This window comes from Monodon monoceros, unplaced genomic scaffold (genome assembly GCF_005190385.1).
Source record: "Monodon monoceros isolate NGI ecotype Baffin Bay Population unplaced genomic scaffold, NGI_Narwhal_1 Super_Scaffold_16, whole genome shotgun sequence".
Classification (NCBI taxonomy): Eukaryota; Metazoa; Chordata; class Mammalia; order Artiodactyla; family Monodontidae; genus Monodon; species Monodon monoceros.
In genome coordinates this window covers 50,939,769-50,958,891 of record NW_021703772.1, presented here as the reverse complement: position 1 = coordinate 50,958,891, position 19,123 = coordinate 50,939,769, and the positions used below count along the sequence as shown (strand labels likewise).

Below are 19,123 nucleotides of genomic sequence, written 5' to 3'. Positions count from 1 at the left end.
CTACCATATGATCCTGCAATCCCACTCCTGGGCATATATCTGGAGAAAACTGTAATTTGAAAAGATACCTACACCCCAATGTTCATTACAGCACTGTTTACAACAGCCAAGACATGGAAACAACCTAAGTGTCCATCAACAGATGAATGGATAAAAAAGATGTGGTATATTTATACAATGGAATATTACTCAGCTGTATAAAAGAACCTATAAGGGAAAAGAATCTGAAAAAAAAAGATATATATGTATGTATTACTGCATCACTTTGCTGTACACCTGAAACTAAAACAACATTGTGTATCAACTATACTTCAATAAAAAAATGTAAAAAAAGAAAAGATATTAAACATTTCTAATAGCATTTTGAATTAATGGCCCAGGAAAGAAACATTTTTAAAATTGTATGCACTGTTTACATGCCTTCAACCAAGGACCTCAGTATCTCTGTTAAGTATCAGTTATCAGAACTAACTCTTTTAGGCTCATCTATCAAGTAGAGTATGGTAAGAAATTCCTAATAAAGACACAAATAATTTGTATCAAACTATTTAAGATAATTTTTCAAGTTTGGATAGAAGAAAGTTGAAAGGCAGGTAGATAAAACAAATTTAAATGAATTTAAAAAATAATCTGACACACCTAATGGCACATATTTCTCCTCTCTCTCCCTTATTTATTTTCCCTTTCCCTGGCACCTGCCCTGTATACTGTTTCTTCTTCTGAGCACCAAAAGGAGCTCTTCAGATTTCATTTGACCATGCTAGATAGGGCAGGAATGAAAACTATAGTATAATATCAAATAGTAATCCTGGGCTTTTGTTAGAGAATTATCAGAAACAATTTTTCTATACATTTATCTAAGATGTGAAGATATCTAAATACTTATATAAGATTATGTCACATGTAAAACACGTGACTACATTCTGCCTTCATTTCATTTCTGACATAAATTTGTGCAAGAAGCTTGATAAAATGAGATCTCAAATACTATAATGAATCTTGCTTCCAAAACATCCAACAGCTCAATTGCTCTTCATCCTAGGGTTGGATGGTAGGGTGAGCAGAATTGCTTACTCCATGAGGGCTCTTAAAAATTAAGACTTTGTGTTTAAGAAACTTACAACATGAAAAAAACATCATTGGTACATTTTCCTTGGGAATTCTTAAAATGCACTATACAGAAAAGAACAATAGGAGTATATGTGTAAAATGTTAACACTATGGACCTCTGAAAAATGCTTCAACTGGTGTTTGATGCAACTCTTTTTTTTTAGTCCCAATGGAGTCAATAAAGCAGAAAGTGAGGGGTCCCTAAACGTAAGCTGCGGGTCGATGCAGGGCCGGCAAGCTGTGAAAACTGACCCTGCATCCAATCAGCGCAGTAGTGATCTTTGGGAGCTATTTATACTCCAAATTTTCTCTTCAAATCAGATGACACAACTCCCAAAGGGCTTATATTTTGAACTAGAAAGTTTGTAGGAAAAGGGCATAAAGAAAGAGGCAGCCACAGAAGGAGAGGTCATGGGATTTTGACTCTTACGGTAATATCAGTGAGAATATTTCTGTCCACAGTAGACTCTTGGAAAATGGTTACACTCGTGTACCCACACAGTTATTTCCAGGTAATCGGTGCACACATTTACACCTATTAAGTACTAAAATTCATCTGCCGGATGCATAATTGCCGGAAACTGGCTTCTCAAGTTTGAAATTTTCTTTTTCCTGCTTTATTATTCTTATAAAGGAACACACTTCAACAAGAAACTAACTCATTCAACTCTGCTTCTAATATCTGCTGGGCTCAGGGTAGGAGCACATTTCTCTGAAATACCACATTAAATATTTAAAAGTTATATATCAAGTGAACAAATATGATATTTGTTCTATCCTTCTACCTTTTAATGTTTCATAAAAGTCTGACAAGTTGTATTGGAATTGCGAATTCTCAGCTCTTTGTGTGACAGGGCTGGGCCAGTGGACTATGGCTGGCTCTCTGCACCTGCCTGCCTCCTGTTCAGGTCCTCACTATATGAGCAGGTGGACGCCATGGCCCCAGTACAATCTCCATCAACCCATCAGCCTTGAAAGCAGCTGCTTCTTGGCCACTCTTTAGGGGTGGAGGGGTGCACACACCAACAGTGTCCTGGGCCCCCTCAGGAGGAAAGACCTAAGGAGGAGACCCATGAAGACTTAGGAGATAGGCTAGGAGACCTTTGGGTAGAGAACTCTGGGGTCTCAGTGCCCAGGATATGGGATGCTTACCTACTACGAACCAGGCAAGGAGCCAAGGTTTACTTCATTTAATCTTCCAAGCTTTACTTCATTCCTTCCTCACTATGTGGGAGACACAGTTATTATCAGTACCCCTATTTTAGTGATGAATAAATTGACGCACAGATACCCTAAGTGATTTGCTCAAATCATATAACCAGAAGTGGCCATGCTATTTTTTGAACTCAAGTCTCTCTGATTTCAGGGTCTGAGTTTTTAACTGCTGAGCTATCCCTAACCTCAAATGTGTGTTTTGCTTACTAAGTGCCCAGACTACCTTCACACTGAAACAATAAAAAATATCAGTAATCATTATTCTCCATCCCATCTCTACCTTGAAATTCAGGGTTAAAAATAATTGATCTTAAAGGAGTTTGGTCCACCAGAGTTTTTGTTGGAGGAAGCTTAAATTTATTTTCCATGATTGGTATGTTGAATCATTTTCTCAGAGAGAAATGTATCTGGATGGTAGAATTTCACAGTACTTTGAAGTGCAATAAATTAAATGTCAGGATGGAAAGAGGTAATACATTTGAAAAGCCTTATCAACTTGTCAGTAACCTACTTCCTGAGTACTAAATACATTTGAATTAATTTTTCCTGGCCACCACCCATGCACTTTTATTTATTTATTATTTATTATTTGCCTTGTTTCAAAAGAGACATAAAATGGCAGGCTCACAGATTTATTTCAACATTTTTTTGTGGGTTTTTTTTGGGGGGGCAGTTTTCTTCTTCTGCCTACCTGATAGCTTTTGTTCAATGTTTCCTTTGGTTTTATCAATCTTTTTCTTTTTAACTATGAGAAGATGAGTATTATATCTGAGCGACTGAAGACTGAACATTTGGGTAGATAAGTCAGTTATGCTGACCTTAGCTCAATTCCAAGAGGCAAATTTGGCCAAAATGAAGTTGACAAAGGACAGTGTTAAAGTTAGATGTGGCTTTCTCCAAGCTAATGCCTACAGAGAGCTCTGAACTTCTTCTGTATCCAGCCGAGGAAGCAGAGATCCAGCAGAGGAGGGTCGTCCCCCAAGACAGGCAGGAAGGTCCAAGAAATGTTTGGGGAGGGCTCTGAGAAGGGGTTAGGATCTCAGAGAGTTAGCATCAAGATTTTGGGAGTTAGTCTGGAGATGAAAGTGGAGGGAACGGGTGAAGCAGAAACTGCCCTAGGCCTCTCTGATGGCTCTTGGCTTCCCACCAGGAAGTCCTTTTGGCTTGAAAATATCTTTGAAAATATTCCTTTAGGCTCAAAGCCTGACATTCCACTAATTATCGTTGTTTTTTTTTTTTGATTAGTAAGCACCCTCTGTGGTTAGGAGAACTGCCTCAGGAGTTGGAATCCTGGCTTCATCACCTATTCGTTGTGTGGTCTTGGAAAAAATACTTCATCTGTCTGAATCTCAGTTTCTTTGTCAATAAAATAGAGATGATAATAATAGTATCCCTAGTGGTGGAGTTGGAGGATGAAATGGGTAAACGCACAGAAAGCATTTAGAACAGTGTCTGACACAAAGCAAGCCCTCAGTAAACTCCCAGCCATTTACACATCCATATGAATTAGTCTAAGCAGATCTCCTATTTCTGAGGTGCAGTAAAAGGAAGGTGTCTGGGGATGGAAGTGTTTCAGACATTACGGGAAGAAATTGGTCAAAGTGGACTTGGGGGAGCCAAAGAACAACTTACACATTCTATGGGCTGTGAGGAGGCAGTGGCAGGAACCTCCAAAAATATTTTTTACCTACTTTAAAATTTTACTGAGTAGAATAGGAAAATTCATAGAGACAGAAAGAATAGAGGTTACCAGGGGCTGAGGGGAGGGGGGGGGGGACTGGGAGTTATTGTTTAATGGGTACAGAGTTTCTGTTTGGGATAATGAAAAGTTTGTGGAAATGGATAGTGGGATGGTTGTACAACACTGTAAATAATGTACTTAATTCCACTGGATTGTACACTGAAAATTGTTAAAATGGTACATTTATATTTTATGACAATACTATCAATACAATATCTACCATCTTCTCCCTGCCTTACTTTTCAGGAATGATATTTTGCCTCTTCTAATCAAGGGAATGAGACATAGAGGAGGGTATTCCAGGCTCCATCTAAGTAAGTGTTGTTCCAAGGATCACTGAGTTGCAGGCTGAAGAAAAAGGTTGCGGCTGCAGCCCAGAGATGAAGCCTAAGGGTTATGGTTTCCCAGATCTGGGAGAGGTGCCCACGTCATGGACTAAAGGATAGGGCTCCCTCTTCTGTGCCCAAGAGTTGCTGCTGAGGCGCTGCTAATCTCCAGCGCCCCTTGATTTTTGCTCCTAGTAGGTGGTGAAGTTTCCTGACTCGGGGAGGCATTTCAGCTCCCAGGGTCATTTCATATACAACTTGGGGCAATATTTGGGCCACACTCCTTTGATAAGACCTTAAAATTCTAACCATTAGGTTTCTAACATTCTCTGTACATCTCTCCTTTTGTAGCCTCATTTTGACATCCTCTATAAGTGTGGTCCCTGGACCGGCAGAATCAGCAGCAACGGGGAACTTGTTAGAACTGGAACTTCAAGGGCTCTACTCCAGACCTGTTGAATTAACAAGCCCTCCAGGTGATTCTTGTGAACACTTGGAGAACTGCTCTCATCCATTCATGACGTGTCAATTAATGGAAGAGCTCTGCCAAGAATGTAAGGTTTAATCCTTTTCTATAATGTGGACTTAGCAGTACTGCTTATGTCCATTTGCCCATTATTTCACTGTCAGAGATAGTGCTGGTGAACAATACAGGAAGGGATTGGCAGAAGAATCTCAGTAAAAGTATCTTAATTAGTGAATCTTTTATACTCATTTTATGAATAAGAATGATCTGTATGTTACTTAATTGAAAAATAGAAGAGTCAATTTCTCAATTTTTAAGATCCACTCTTAGCAACTCTTAAAAATGTGTTGTAGTATTATTAACTATAGTCACCATGCTATACAGAAGTGTCAAATTCTCGGGGTGGGGAGCAGAGAAGGGGTACTAAGAAGAACTGGGATATATTTGAAGGACATGGGTGTGAGTGAAGACAAGGAATATATTTCTTTCTAAACCAATGAAGCTAAAAGAGTAGGGGCAATGACAAGAAGGAGTTAACAAGGGCCAAACAGAATAACGAAATAATTATCAATGTATATAGTGTCCTTCATAAATATTTGTTGAATAAGTGAATAAATGTATAAAAACATAGGCAGAGAGTCTCTGGTCTTAGAGGTTATAAAATATTAAGATATTTATAGTCGTTTGGTGAGGAATAAAGTCATTTTTAGTCAGGTCTGCTTCATGTGTACAAAGATGATATCACAATTAAAAAAAATTCCTGTTACCCTGGCGCTTTGTCCATATAGTCAGCCATGGCTTCATTCATTGACTTATGTATGACACAGAATAACCTGGGGAAGGAAAAACTCCTGTTCCTGGATTTGAGTTTCAAAATCTAGGTCCCAGGGAAGGCGGAAAGGCCCAAGATAATGGAAGAGTATGTGATGAGTCAGAGCAGAGTTTCCATTCCTATTATTATCCAAAGATGCCCTAGGTTAAGCCAGAGGAGTCAGAAAGGAAGACAGAAGAGATTTTGAGAAGGGACACTGAGTCCAACCTGAAATTCTCCAAACCAAGACAAACATTGAGTGGGGAAATGGAACACCACAGTACATTTCTAGGATCCTGGAGTAGAAGGATGCTGAATGCCCACTCCACCCCCTAACCCCACCCTTTTATTTACTAAGAAATAACTTAAGTCTCTGACATCCAGTACCTGATACTTGCCCAAGAACCACCTATGCTGTTTAACTGTATCATGGGATCAGTATGTTTTATGAGCTGCCTTGGAAACTCAATCAACCTCTTACCTTGTTTTATGGGAAAATAGATTCTAAGTAGCTATCTTAGATAACAAGCACTTGTGTTAGGATTTCTTATTAGGATAATGTGACTACCTACAAGGATTAGAAATTAAGAACATGGGCTTTGGAGCAAGGCAGACCTATGTGGCTAGAAGGATGCTCTCAATAGCAGGTGACATCAAACCTAACCCAAAGTGGCTTAAATTATAGAGGACTTTATTATTTTTCTTAACAAGGAAGTTAAAGGTAGGTAGACTCCAGCAGGGATTTATGTTTTTTAAATCAGCAGGTCAACAATATCATCAAGGACTCAGGTTTCCTCCATCTTTCTATGCTGCCAACTTTAGTGTTAGGTTTAGCTCTAAGCTTGTAGCCAGATGGTTGTATCATTTTCAAGCATGGTATACAGACAGAATCCCCAGACACACAGGACTCCTTTTTTATGGAGAGGAAATCTTTTGCAGAACCCCCATTAGTCTCATTGGCCAGAATTGTAACGTATGTCCATATCCAAACTCATTGGTTAGGAAACTGGAAACCAATTACTGGTTTAGGTCAATTAGGACACACTCATCCTGAGCCTGGTGCTACGACTGGTCTCCCCTGAATCACTTGGCTTTGCAGAGAAGAGCGAATAATTGAAAAAAAAAAAAAAGGGTTCTATTGCCAAGGAAGAAAACAATTGATGTTGGGTATGCTCCATCTCAGTTTGAACTTGTCTCTGATACTTAATGATTATATGATTCTAAGCAAGTGAATTATTTTCTTTATGTCTCAAATTTTTTAACTTTATAGTGAAAATAATACATGTATCTAATTCATAGAATTTTTGAGACTTACTTGTAATCATATATGCAAATTGCATAATATGTTGCCTTGGATATAATTAACCATCAAATAATCTTGTTATTAATATCATCATTAGAAAAGAATAATAAAATTTTTATCTTTTTCAAATCTAGGACATATTCATTTATATTTTATTGATCTAAAATATCACAACAGTAAGATCTTACATAATATGTGGAGCTTTTTATGTCAGTTATCTCTCAAAAGATCTGGTCAGGTTATTTTTTTCCCCTTTCACTAGGGAGGCTGTTTTTGAAAGTTTGCAGAAAGTAACACACCACAGATGGCAGAAAATATGAAAATCAACCAAAATGTATTGCAACTTTTTCTAAGCCTGGTTTTCACACTCAGTCTACAGGGTGAGAACAGCCTACAAACACAGCACTCCAAACAGCCACCCCTCCCTACAACTCACACCATAAAAATGGAATTCATAAAAATCATAATTTGCTTTTTAATGATTCACTGATCTCTAGCAATGTCTTAGCACATGCCCTTCAAATTGATTTCCTCAGGGACTCCTCCAAATGGAAACAACTCTAAAAAATACAGGAGCCCAAATTTATAAATGCTCCCCCACTAAGCATATGATAAGCAATAGGCTCTGTCACCCTCCTGGGGGCCAGGGTAGTTTAGGCATAAGCAAGTCTTTACAAGGGACTTTGGGACTGTGGATAAAACCACAGAATTCCAGAACAGGAAGGGACTGGTGACTTCATCTCTGTGTAAGAAAACTAATGACTAGAGAAAATAAAATCTCTTGCCCATAGGCTTGTCATTAATAGGAGCAAACCTAGGACAGGAGTTGCTCAACGTCCTGCACAGACCCTGTTCCAGGTCCCACTGCACGCGGTACTAACATAAACATTTTAGTTTTCACTCTAGAGAAGACATAGTTGTTGTTTAGGAAAGCACTCTCTTCCACTCAATTCTTAGGCATGTGATTTAAATAAAATTGACCTCCTACTTGCCTCATGAGATGCTTGACCAATGAACTTGCATATTCAGTTCTTCTGGGCATGATAGTTTGAAGGATAAGCATATGACCTAACTAGAGCCAATGAAACAGAAAAGTTGTGTTTGTTAGAGCCTCTGGGAAGGAAAGCCTCCCTTATTCCCACCGGACTTGAAGGTGTGAGGATGTAACGCTTGGATACACTGCCTGTCTTGTTTTGCTACCTTTAAAGCATCAGGAGGTCATTCCAGAGTAATTGAAACAGAGAGATTGATCCCTTGACATCATTTTTGTCCTGATTGACCTATGATTATAGTCAGCATTAGCCATCAACGTTTCAGCAATGAGAGTTAAAGATGGTTTGGTTGGGTTTCCTGTCACTTACAACTGAAATGTTAATGAAAGGTGTTCATTAGTCCAGCTCTTTTCTTTTTTCCTTCTTCCCTACTCTTGCTCTAAAGGTTTAAGGAGTACACGTGTGTCAGTGCCATCATGACTTGCCGGTTGTAGTGATTAACCACCCAGGGTTTACTCTCTACATCATATTGATCCATGAGTTTTAGAGCCCATGGTCTATATTTTGGTAAAAATTATTGTCACCTCTTACCCCTGCTGAGCAACTGAGTTTAAAATCAATGCTTACTAACCTTTTTGATTTTACAGTGCTACGCAAGTTTTGCTTATTTGAAGACCCTTAGCCGTGCTCTAGTTAGCTCCATCTTCACCCACATTTTCCACCTATGCTTGGCTATTTGTCTGTTTTCCTAGATAACTTAAGAATAACTTCTTTTTTATTGAAGCATAGTTGATTTACAATGTTGTGTTAATTACTGCTGTACAGCAAAGTGATTAAGTTATACATATATATTTTATATTCTTTTCCATTATGGTTTATCATAGAATACTGAATATAATTCTCCGTACTGTACAGTAGAACCTTGTTGTTTATCCATTCTATATATAAGAGCTTACATCTGCTAACCCCAACCCCCCACTCTATCCCCCCCTCAACCCCCTCCCCCTTGGTAACCAACAGTCTGTTCTCTATGTCCATGATTCTGTTTCTGTTTCCTAGATAGGTTGATTTGTGTCATATTTTAGATTCCACATATAAGTGATATCATATGGTATTTTTCTCTTTCTGACTTATTTCACTTAGTATGATAATCTCTAGTTGCATCCATGTTGCTGCAAATTATTTTGTTCTTTTTTATGGCTGAGTAGTATTCCATTGTATATATGTACCACATCTTCTTTATCCATTCATCTGTCTATGGACATTTAGGTTGTTTCCATGTCTTGGCTATTGTGAATAGTGCTGCTATGAACATAGGGGTGCATGTACCTTTTTGAATTATAGTTTTGTCTGGATACATGCCCAGGAGTGATGAATCTTATGGTAATTCTAGTTTTAGTTTTCTGAGGAACCTTCATACTCTTTTCCACAGTGGCTGCACCAACTTACAAGGAATAATTTCTTGACCTAATCTTTCTATGGTTATTATTTCTCTTTAACCAGAATTTCTTTTTAAACTCTATCTCAAGGCTAACAGAAGGTTTCCACTCTAAAAAAAAGTATGAAAAAAATTATGTCCCCATTAATAGACTGTTCTATTGCTGCTTTTTCCTACTAGAAAATTCTTGAAAAACAGTCCACATTGCTTTATTCCAGAGCCATTTCACTTCAGTTCCTCATACTTCCATAATCTGGCAGGTGCCTTTTTCTCTTTGTGAAACTGCACTTCAGAGGCATCAGGAATCTCCTAGCTGCATCCAGTGGTTCTCCCTGTGGCATTTGATTTACAATATTTAGTAACCCCACTCTCTGCCGGCTTTTGCTACTCCATATTTTACAGATCTGCCTCCAGCTTCTATGTCTATACTTCCTGAGCATCCTCTTTAGTAGCTCCATGCCTAACTTTAAATGCTGTGTTCCCACATCCCTCCATAACCACCCTCTCACTCCACACCTCTACTTGGCATTTTCATCCTCTCCCTTGACTTCAGTTACAAGGATAACATGTTGACCATTTTGAGATGGAACTCCAAGAGTTTTTGAAAACCTTAATAGTAGGAGGTGAGAAAAACTGACATTTGAAAAGTCAAAAAATAATTTGTTTTATTCTGCAGAGGCTTTATTTCACCTTCAGAGGCAGACTGCTCTTTTGTCTTATGAAAAAATCTTTTAAATAGGTCTTTAAGTTACACAAAAATAAAGTCAAGTCTCAACTCTGGCACATAGAAGACGGAGACAATGTGACTGCAAGAGACTAGACAACTCTGAACAGTAATGTACACAATTATCTTCATTGTGAGCACAGCTACATCACTGCAGATTCTGTGTCTTTTGGAAAAATGTCACTCTTTTTCTAAATATGGATTTAGACTGCATAGTCTTTGAGCATAGGTGTTGATCCTGGAGATGAATGCACACCTTGACATTGATTTTGATAGCCCACTTCCTTTTTCTTGGCCTTGTAGCTGGAGATCCTGAATTCAGGGTAGGAAAACATGTTGAAAGACACTTCCATAGGGGATGGTAAGGTGGCTTTACAAGATGGGTTTAGACCTTAGAGGATGCAGAGAAATGCCTGGTAGGGGACCTCTATGGAAGGGGTTGAGTTGTGGGTTCTGAGAGGTCTTGTAGCAGTTATAGTGAGCCTAGCTGATGCTAGCTTCAGTTTGGGGAACTGGAGGAAGAGATTGAGCTCATGCTTGGGAGCAGTACCAGCCTGTGGATTGCTGGACTTGAGGGGGAAATAGGTGAACTGCAGAGGAACAAATCAGTAGTTTGAAGCCAGAGAGCTGGCTGTAGAGGAAAGTGACAGCCAGGACAAATTGGTTAAATAAGTAAACATTCACTGGGCATTCTTAAAAACTTTGGGCTGAGAAACATATTGAATTAGTATAGGAGCTCTGAATATTGAAATTGAAATAAAGCATTAAAAAAAAAACAAAAACCCTGAGACTCCTGGATTATAATCCCCAAATTCACATCTGTAATATGGCACCATATTTCTGAGCTCTAGGGCCCATATATCTAGTGCATTCCAGACCTTTTTTTTTTTTTTAACCTTAAGTTCTTTTGTTAGAAGCCATGTCTTTGAGAATGGGCATAGGGAACTTTGCCAGGGAACTAAACTCTTTAACATTCAGCAAGCCCAACCATGTCTGGTTTGGAATCTTGACTCTACAGTTTTTATACCATGTTATACCCATGTTCTGTATATAATTTACTGAGGCTACTTAGTGTTTTCTCTTGTAATCTGTCAATGTGCTTGTGTTTCTCTCTCTAACTCCGAATATCCCTGTTTCTTGTTTGTGGTATTAGTCCTTGTTCCTCCATTTATCTTCCCACCTCTTGACTCATTTCTAACCAGCAGCTATCTGCACGGTTGTAGTCTGGATTCTGATGACCAGTGTGCCTGGTATTCACTTCACATACTCAATAGATATTTGTGTCATGAGTGAATATTCCTTAGTAAATTCCAGTACTTGATGATTTCAAGGGACTTAGACTTCAAGGTGCCCTGGATTTCACTCAGTTGCTAGCAGACTAACTTCTTGAAGTACTGATTGACATCCATGCATTCTCACTCAAGACAACCTCTCAAAATTAAGGACCTTTAGATGTAGTAAGACATAGGAGTCAATTGAAGATTTTTTTTTTAATCAAGATGTGCATATTATTAAGGTTTGTTTCCATCAGTTTGCACTTTGCTTTCACTTCCTGGTAACTTGAGCCCACCTGACTTCATTTTTTCAGGATCAAAAATTTATCTCGGGCTTCCCTGGTGGTGCAGTGGTTGAGAGTCTGCCTGCCGATGCAGGGGACATGGGTTCGTGCCCCAGTCCGGGAAGATCCCACATGCCGCGGAGCAGCTGGGCCCGTGAGCCATGGCCACTGAGCCTGCGCGTCCGGAGCCTGTGCTCCACAGTGGGAGAGGCCACAACAGTGAGAGGCCCGCATACCGCAAAAAAAAAAAAAAAAAAATTTCTCTCAATAAATTATTTGATATTTTTCTATAAATTATACATCTTTATTGTGTTATGTACCCAGAAGTATCTGCATTTTATTAGTACAACAAAAATTGGTTATTATTTAACTTTTACTCTGTCAGATATGGTGCATGTCATTATTGTTAATTTACAGATGATAAAGCTAGAAAATAAGCGTTGTCATTATTGTTAATTTACAGATGATAAAGCTAGAAAGTACAGAAGTTGAGTCACTTGCTTAAAGAAAGAGAGTACTGAGTGGAGCATCCAGACTTTCATCACCTCATTCTTTCTGAATCCAGAGTCTGTGATCAAACTGTGGTAATCATAAGACTTAGATTGGTTCACATTAAGAAAATAAAGTTATAAATTGTGTTGTAGGGAGGTATTAATAAGCATAATATCCATCACTGAAAGTATGCCTCCCAGTCAGCTGCCTACCCTCATGAATAGCAATTCATGAGGCCAAGGATGCTACTTTTCCTGGCAGCATCCAAATCCAAATAAGGATGATCAAAAAGAATTATTTTTTTTAAAGTCACATGTTTCTGGATTATAACTATGCGGCTTTGAAAAACAATAGCCTCTAGGGACACATCTGAAAGCAGAACTCATAAAATGTTGGCATTTGCATTTGAAAGTGTTTTCTTAAAAAACCAATAATTATATTCATTAGGGAATTGTGCTATCATCCCTCAAAGAAGGTCAGAATTCAAATTCTATCAGAAATTCTTTTCTATTTTTCTTACTCATATCATATTTCAAGAGACATTTTGTGTTTTGATTTGTTTTCTTAATTGAAATCCTGCTAAGGCTTAGTGGGAAAAGGTATATATGTGTGTGTGTGTAGTGGGGGGGGGGATTTAAACCAATTCATAATTTCTGTTTTATTCTGCTTTATAATGTTTTAATCTTTTTTTTTGTAATCCAGCTTCCCCCCCCCAAAAAAAATGCCTCTCTTGAATACTTACTGAAACATTTTTTCTAGAAAGAGAATTTTCCATTAAAAAATCTCAAAAGTCAGCAGTTTTTTAATTTAAGGTTTAAAAGAAACTAAATGCTTATTCATCCCTCCTCATTCTAAATTATCTCTGTTTTACTAACATTTCTAAGGCAAATGCAATTTTAATAATTATATATACATCTCAACAAAAAAATCCTCAGTTTACTGCTGTGTTTTACTAAGTCTACAGGAAATCAAACCACATCAAGTAATTTTGCTTTAAAATTTCTTAAGCTGATATTTTAATCATAAAATCACAGTCTTAGAAGATATGTACAAGGTAATCTTGGGTCTAACCAGTGGCATGATGACAATATTTAATGACAGGCTCTCCAGAATAAAAACAAATCCTGATTTGTAGCATTTGCCAATTTCCATGGTATAAATACTCTCCCTGTAGCCAATTTCAAGCTAACGATATGACATCACTGAAGGATGAGCTGGGAAAAGATGTAACCACAGTCCACACACCACTGGGTCCCACAACCCTGACATCATGTGAGCTTTCATCAAAACCTCCAATAAGTCTCTGAAATCACCTTTTGGTCAGAAGTGGCTAAAGGGATGCAGATGAGAATTGTGCTTAAAAGCCAGGCTCTAGAGTCAGGCTGCCAAGACCCTAACTCCACTTTTTAAGTTGCCCTCTGTGTTACCTTGCATAAGCCATCTAACTTTCCTGTGACTCTCTTTGCTCATATGTAAAATGGTAATAATAGTTTCTATCTCATTAGAATTGCTGTGATGGTTAAATAAAATAGTGCATTAAAATGCCTAGGAGAGTTCTTGGCACATAGCTATAATAATAGGCTATTAGTCATAAATGTTAGGGATTGTTTTTTCGAGAATTCACAATTCCACTCATCAGAATGTTTTACACATTGTCATCTAAATCTTTCAGAGGTCATTGAAACCCATCCTGTTTGATAGCAATACTCTGAGAGAAGCCAGTTATAGAGGGAAGAGCACTAAGTAAGAAGTCATACATTAATAAAGAAGATGTGGCACATATATACAATGGAATATTACTCAGCCATAAAGAGAAACGAAATTGAGTTATCTGTAGTGAGGTGGATGGACCCGGAGACTGTCATACAGAGTGAAGTAAGTCAGAAAGAGAAAAACAAATACCATAGGCTAACACATATATATGGAATCTAAAAAAAAAAAAAAAGGTTCTCAAGAACCTAGGGGCAGGACAGGAATAAAGATGCAGACGTAGAGAATGGACTTGAGGACACAGGGAGGGGGAAGGGTAAGCTGGAATGAAGTGAGAGAGTGGCATGGACTTATATATACACTACCAAACGTAAAATAGATAGCTAGTGGGAAGGAGCCGCATAGCACAGGGAGATCAGCTCAGTGCTTTGTGACCACCTAGAGGGGTGGGGTAGGGAGGGTGGGAGGGAGACACAAGGGGGACGGGATATGGGGATATATGTATATGTATAGTAGATTCACTTTGTTATACAGAGGAAACTAACACACCATTGTAAAGCAATTATACTCCAATAAAGATGTTAAAAAAAAAAAAGTCATACCTTAGTTACTAGTCACAGTTTTGCCAAAGTCTAGGTTTGTGACTTTTGCCAAACCAGTTTACTTCAAGAGCTTTGGCTCTCTCATTAGTAAAATATGGAAAGTAATGACCACCCTGCCAACTGCACAGGATTGTGGTGAGATTAATATGAGATAATGAAGCTAAGAGCTCTTGGAAGATGGTACAAATGTGGGGTATTATCATTAATCCAATTTAAAATTCATGATGCCATGGAGGCATTAAAATAAAAGACTGAAAAATTTTGTGCCATTTGAGTAAAAGTTGGGAATGATGTGTTGTTAACAGCTGGGATATTTTGCTGTAAAGAGGAAAAAACCCCACATTGTATCATGAAGCAGTTAAACATTTTTTTCTTCCCACAAAAGAGCAAGTTTCAAAAGAAAAGGAACTATACTTTGAAATGTAACATATGTTTAAGTGAATTAGGGATCTTGGGGAACTAAGTTAAAAAATATCTATGAAATCATAATTTTCTGGAAAAGGAAATACAACAGAGAAATTAATAGATAAAGCATATAATAGTCTATCAAATGAAAGATGAGACACTTAGGCAAAATGGATAGTTGCATTATGTCATTACAAGATGTATAGTGTAAATCTCCAAATAATTATTAAAGGTAAAAGTTCTTCAGTTTTATAAATAAGTATAAAAAATGAAATGTCCAGGACAGATTGAAGAAATCTTAAATACATTAAGTTCAGTCAACTTGTGAACAAGAAACAGCACACACAAAAATGAAGGCAAGGAAATTATAGGAAAAATACCTGATTTAAAAAAATTTACACTTTGAATCTCTGTTCACATAGAAGAATCATATACATTTATGTATATTCAGTGAAAGTTAACCAAAAAATCATTCTAAAAGCATACCTATGATTTTTTTTCTTAAGTTATGACTTCACACTGTGCTTTAACAGAGTTCTGTTCTGGGGACAAAGAATCACCTGTGCAGCATGGTCCTCACCATGCACTTTTCTATCAGTTGCCAGTAAAAATTCTTATTGTCTAAAATTTAAATGTCAGTCCATGATATAGGAAGATCAAGTTTCCTTTTTGAGGGGAAAAAATCAGAATGAAAGTTATGAATAGCATGTTACCTTCTATGAAAGGCAGAGGGAAAATATGAAATAAAAATTTATAATAAATCACTGAAAATATTCATAAGAAATTTATGACTTGGGGAACTTGAGTAGACTGGGAAACAGGTGGAGACAAGACTTTCATAACATACCTTTTCACATTGTTTTGATTTTTGAGTCATGAATTTTTTACCTATTAAATAAATTGTTGTATGTGTGTGTGTCTCTAAGTCCAGTACACATTGATATATAAAAACCTGTCTCACATCTGACTTAACGTCTCTCACCTGCCCATGCTCAGGCCTGACACAGGCAGGGACACCTGTGGAAGAGAAGGGGCATGATGAATGTCTTCACTCTCCATGCCCCGTCCCCTGTCCCACCCACTTTGCTGCTTCTCCTTGCTCAGCAATCTGGAGAGGAGGAAGGGGTCAAAAGGTCTTACAAGACTGGTGTGTTTGTTGTCATCTGTGTGACAAATACCCAAATGTTGGTTATTTTTTTCTCCTGGGGAGCTTTTGTGCGTCCCTCAGAGACAGCTTATTATACCAAGAGGGTACTTTGTTCTCTGATATTTGGGCTGAATTTTTACAATTCCTACCCTGGCTTCTATATCAACAATCACCCCATGAAGGCTGTTTTCCACCCTCTGAAGTTGGTATCCTTTGGTCAATACCTTTAAAAGACCTCTCTAATCCACCTGCCTCATGACTTTGAAAAAACTCAGTACCTTTTCTGTGCTAAAGTCTGGAAGTGCATGTCTCTCCCTCCACAGGGTCCCTCTTTACAGTCCTCCCTTTAGGCCAAGTTTTCTTAACTTCCATGCTATTGACATTTGGGGCTAGATAATTCTTTGTTGTGGGGGATTTTCCTGTGCATTTTAGGATGTTTAGTGGTATCCTTGGCCTCTACCCGTTATGTAACAGTAGCACGCCCCCATCAACAAAACAAGAATGTCTCCAGAAACTGCCCAATGACCCCTGGAAGGCAAATGGCCTGGTTGAGAGCCACAGCACTAGGCTAACAACACTCTTCAAATGAATTGCCATTTCCTAATCTCCTTACCATTCTGCTAATTATCAGGCTGGGTGATGGGGTTTAGGTGATAATCAAATACACATTGGAGACTGCCCCTTAGCAAGCCCTGCACAGAGGGTCTGATAGATAAATATCATGAGAATATGTGGGCATGTAACACCTATTTTTTCAGAAGGAACTCCGCAATCTTGAGATAATAGGAAAATTCTTACATCAGTGGAAATCAGTGTAAGCCTACACTGTCTCTGACATTTAAAAATCTGGGCCTAAGGACAGTGAGAGTAGGGGTAAAGGAGACTTTAATTTGTTTATTTTTTGACTTTATTATTGACTATTTTTTATTATTCAAGCATTTGGATTAAAATTTGTATTTTTTAAAGAAAGAATCATAATTCTTCCATAGCTACATGAAGAAGAACATTTTAAGTTTTTAATAAGATTTTGATTTTGGTTTCATGGCTAAGATATGAAAGGAGGGTCAAGAAAAAGGGAAAAAAAGAGAGAGGCAAAAAGTTAAAAGTGAGAAGAGGTTAAAACTTACCTTGTTTCATCGATATAAACTGCTTCCAGCACAGATGCTGCATATTCAATATTCTTCTTTAAGTCTACAATGTTAACATCACCTTTTTCCAGCTGCTTCACTAAGCATCTTAGTCTGTTTCCAAAAGTTGGCCAAAAAGAAAGAAAAATAAAAAGAGATTTATCATAACTGTATGGAAAATAGTCCAATATTAAATATACAAATTGGGTTAAACTTTCAGTATATCTTTCCAGGTCATTAAATAGAAATATTTTTAGGTATATTTGGGGTATAATTAAGATCAGTCTTTATCACTTAAATGACTCAGAAATTATATTCACCTCTCAATAATATTGGGGCTATAGGTTGCTAGTTTAGGTACCATATTTCAAACATAGTTTTTCTGAAAATTCAAAACAATATAGGTATTTTCATAAAAGTATTTCTAACAGTAGAATTTATTTTATGGCTGTTTTGCTCCTTCAGAGTTGGCACTAAGAGAATATTTAAAGTCTACTCTTTTGACTACCATTGTAGCAATTATTCACTGTATATAGCAGTAAAAACAAAAATAAAAGGCAAAAGATTCAAGAAAATATAATTAAGCTGAGAAAAAAATATATGTATGCATGCTTAGTATTTTTACTGCAATGGTTTTTCACTTGAAGGAAAACTATAAAATATTTTCTCTTGGTTTTGCCCATGGGATGATGTATCCCAATTGTCTGAGAAATTTTAGAACATGCCTGGACTTCTGACTCACAGAAACTGTGATGTAATTAACACTATTGTTTTAAGTCACTAAATTTTGGGATAATTTTTTGTGCAGCAATAGATATCTCATGGAGTGAGATAATACAAATTACCTCAATAAGTTTCTAACACTTTAAAAAACTTCTATGCATTAATTATAAATCCAGTGTTTCTGAAGATACTGCCCTTTACTAGGCAGAAAAAGAAAACATATTCTTTAGTCAGTACACACTATAAATAAACATTGTAAAGACAATTTACCCATTTTCCTAAATCAGCAGACAGAATTTAATTCCATTCTTAAGAAAATGTATTTCAGAGAGAATGGAGTGTATCTACTTTTAGGCACTGTCTTAAAGATAGTGTAACAGATTTTCTTTAAATTTACTTTGGGTGATTTCCAATATCAAGGTTTAGGGTATAAAGGCAAGTTAAACATTTCATCAAGGGTATTTGACATTTCTCCATCCATAAGAAATACTTTATTTCTCCATGGAAAAAAACCACACCTAGATTAAAACTTCTTATTCAGGAAGCTACAAAGAATTACTTTTTGTACCATATACTTTTGTATGATAAAATATTAGCAGACAACAACATTGCCAAATAAATTCCATGTATCAATAAACAAGTCTTATTTGTACAGAGTCAGCAAAGTAAAACAAAACAAAAATAATAACTAAAACAGGTTACTTAGAAAGAAAAAATTAAGCCTGGCTTTGAGGCTTGTGTAAAACACCGAATGTGATGATAAAGGAACAACACATAGAATTCTGAGGGATTTTTGTAATGCTTATGACCCAAGCACATTATACTTAGTGGAATTATGTTTTATGTGGGCAGCAAAAGAAAAAGTGTGATACTTTGCAATGGCTTAAAAATATTCCAGTCATGTATCCTTCTTGTGAAAAGTGTTGGTAGAGATTGTTTGTACGGCTTTGCTGTATTTGGTTGTATGATGTGGTCTTAAAAACCATGTGAACTTCAGATGGTTACCTTCCATTCTTTCTGAATAACTGAACTCCTATATTATTTAAGTTAGCAATTTTCACTACTAAAAAACTACATTTTCCAGGTTGTCTCAAAGCTACGTATGGTCAAATGACTGCATGCTGGTTAAGGAGAATAAGAAGGTCATTGAGTAAGACTTTCAGAACAATTATTTTGAAGAAGGCTAACTCAGCTAGAAGGGATTCTCTTTTACCCTTGCCTGTTCCTTATTGC

General features: G+C 37.2%; 1 protein-coding gene across 11 annotated transcripts in view; it reads right to left on the bottom strand.

Annotated features, from left to right (window-relative positions):
• PDE1A (phosphodiesterase 1A) overlaps window positions 1-19,123 on the bottom strand; it is a 360,718-nt gene that overhangs the window by 112,430 nt on the left and 229,165 nt on the right. For all 11 annotated transcript variants that reach the window (XR_003793876.1, XR_003793877.1, XR_003793874.1 and 8 more), the window contains one exon: window positions 17,168-17,281. Coding sequence is in view for 5 of the 11 variants with exons in the window: in XM_029224823.1 (XP_029080656.1) it covers window positions 17,168-17,281 (114 nt within the window). In the remaining 6 variants the exon portion in view is untranslated. The remainder of the gene's footprint in view (window positions 1-17,167; window positions 17,282-19,123) is intronic.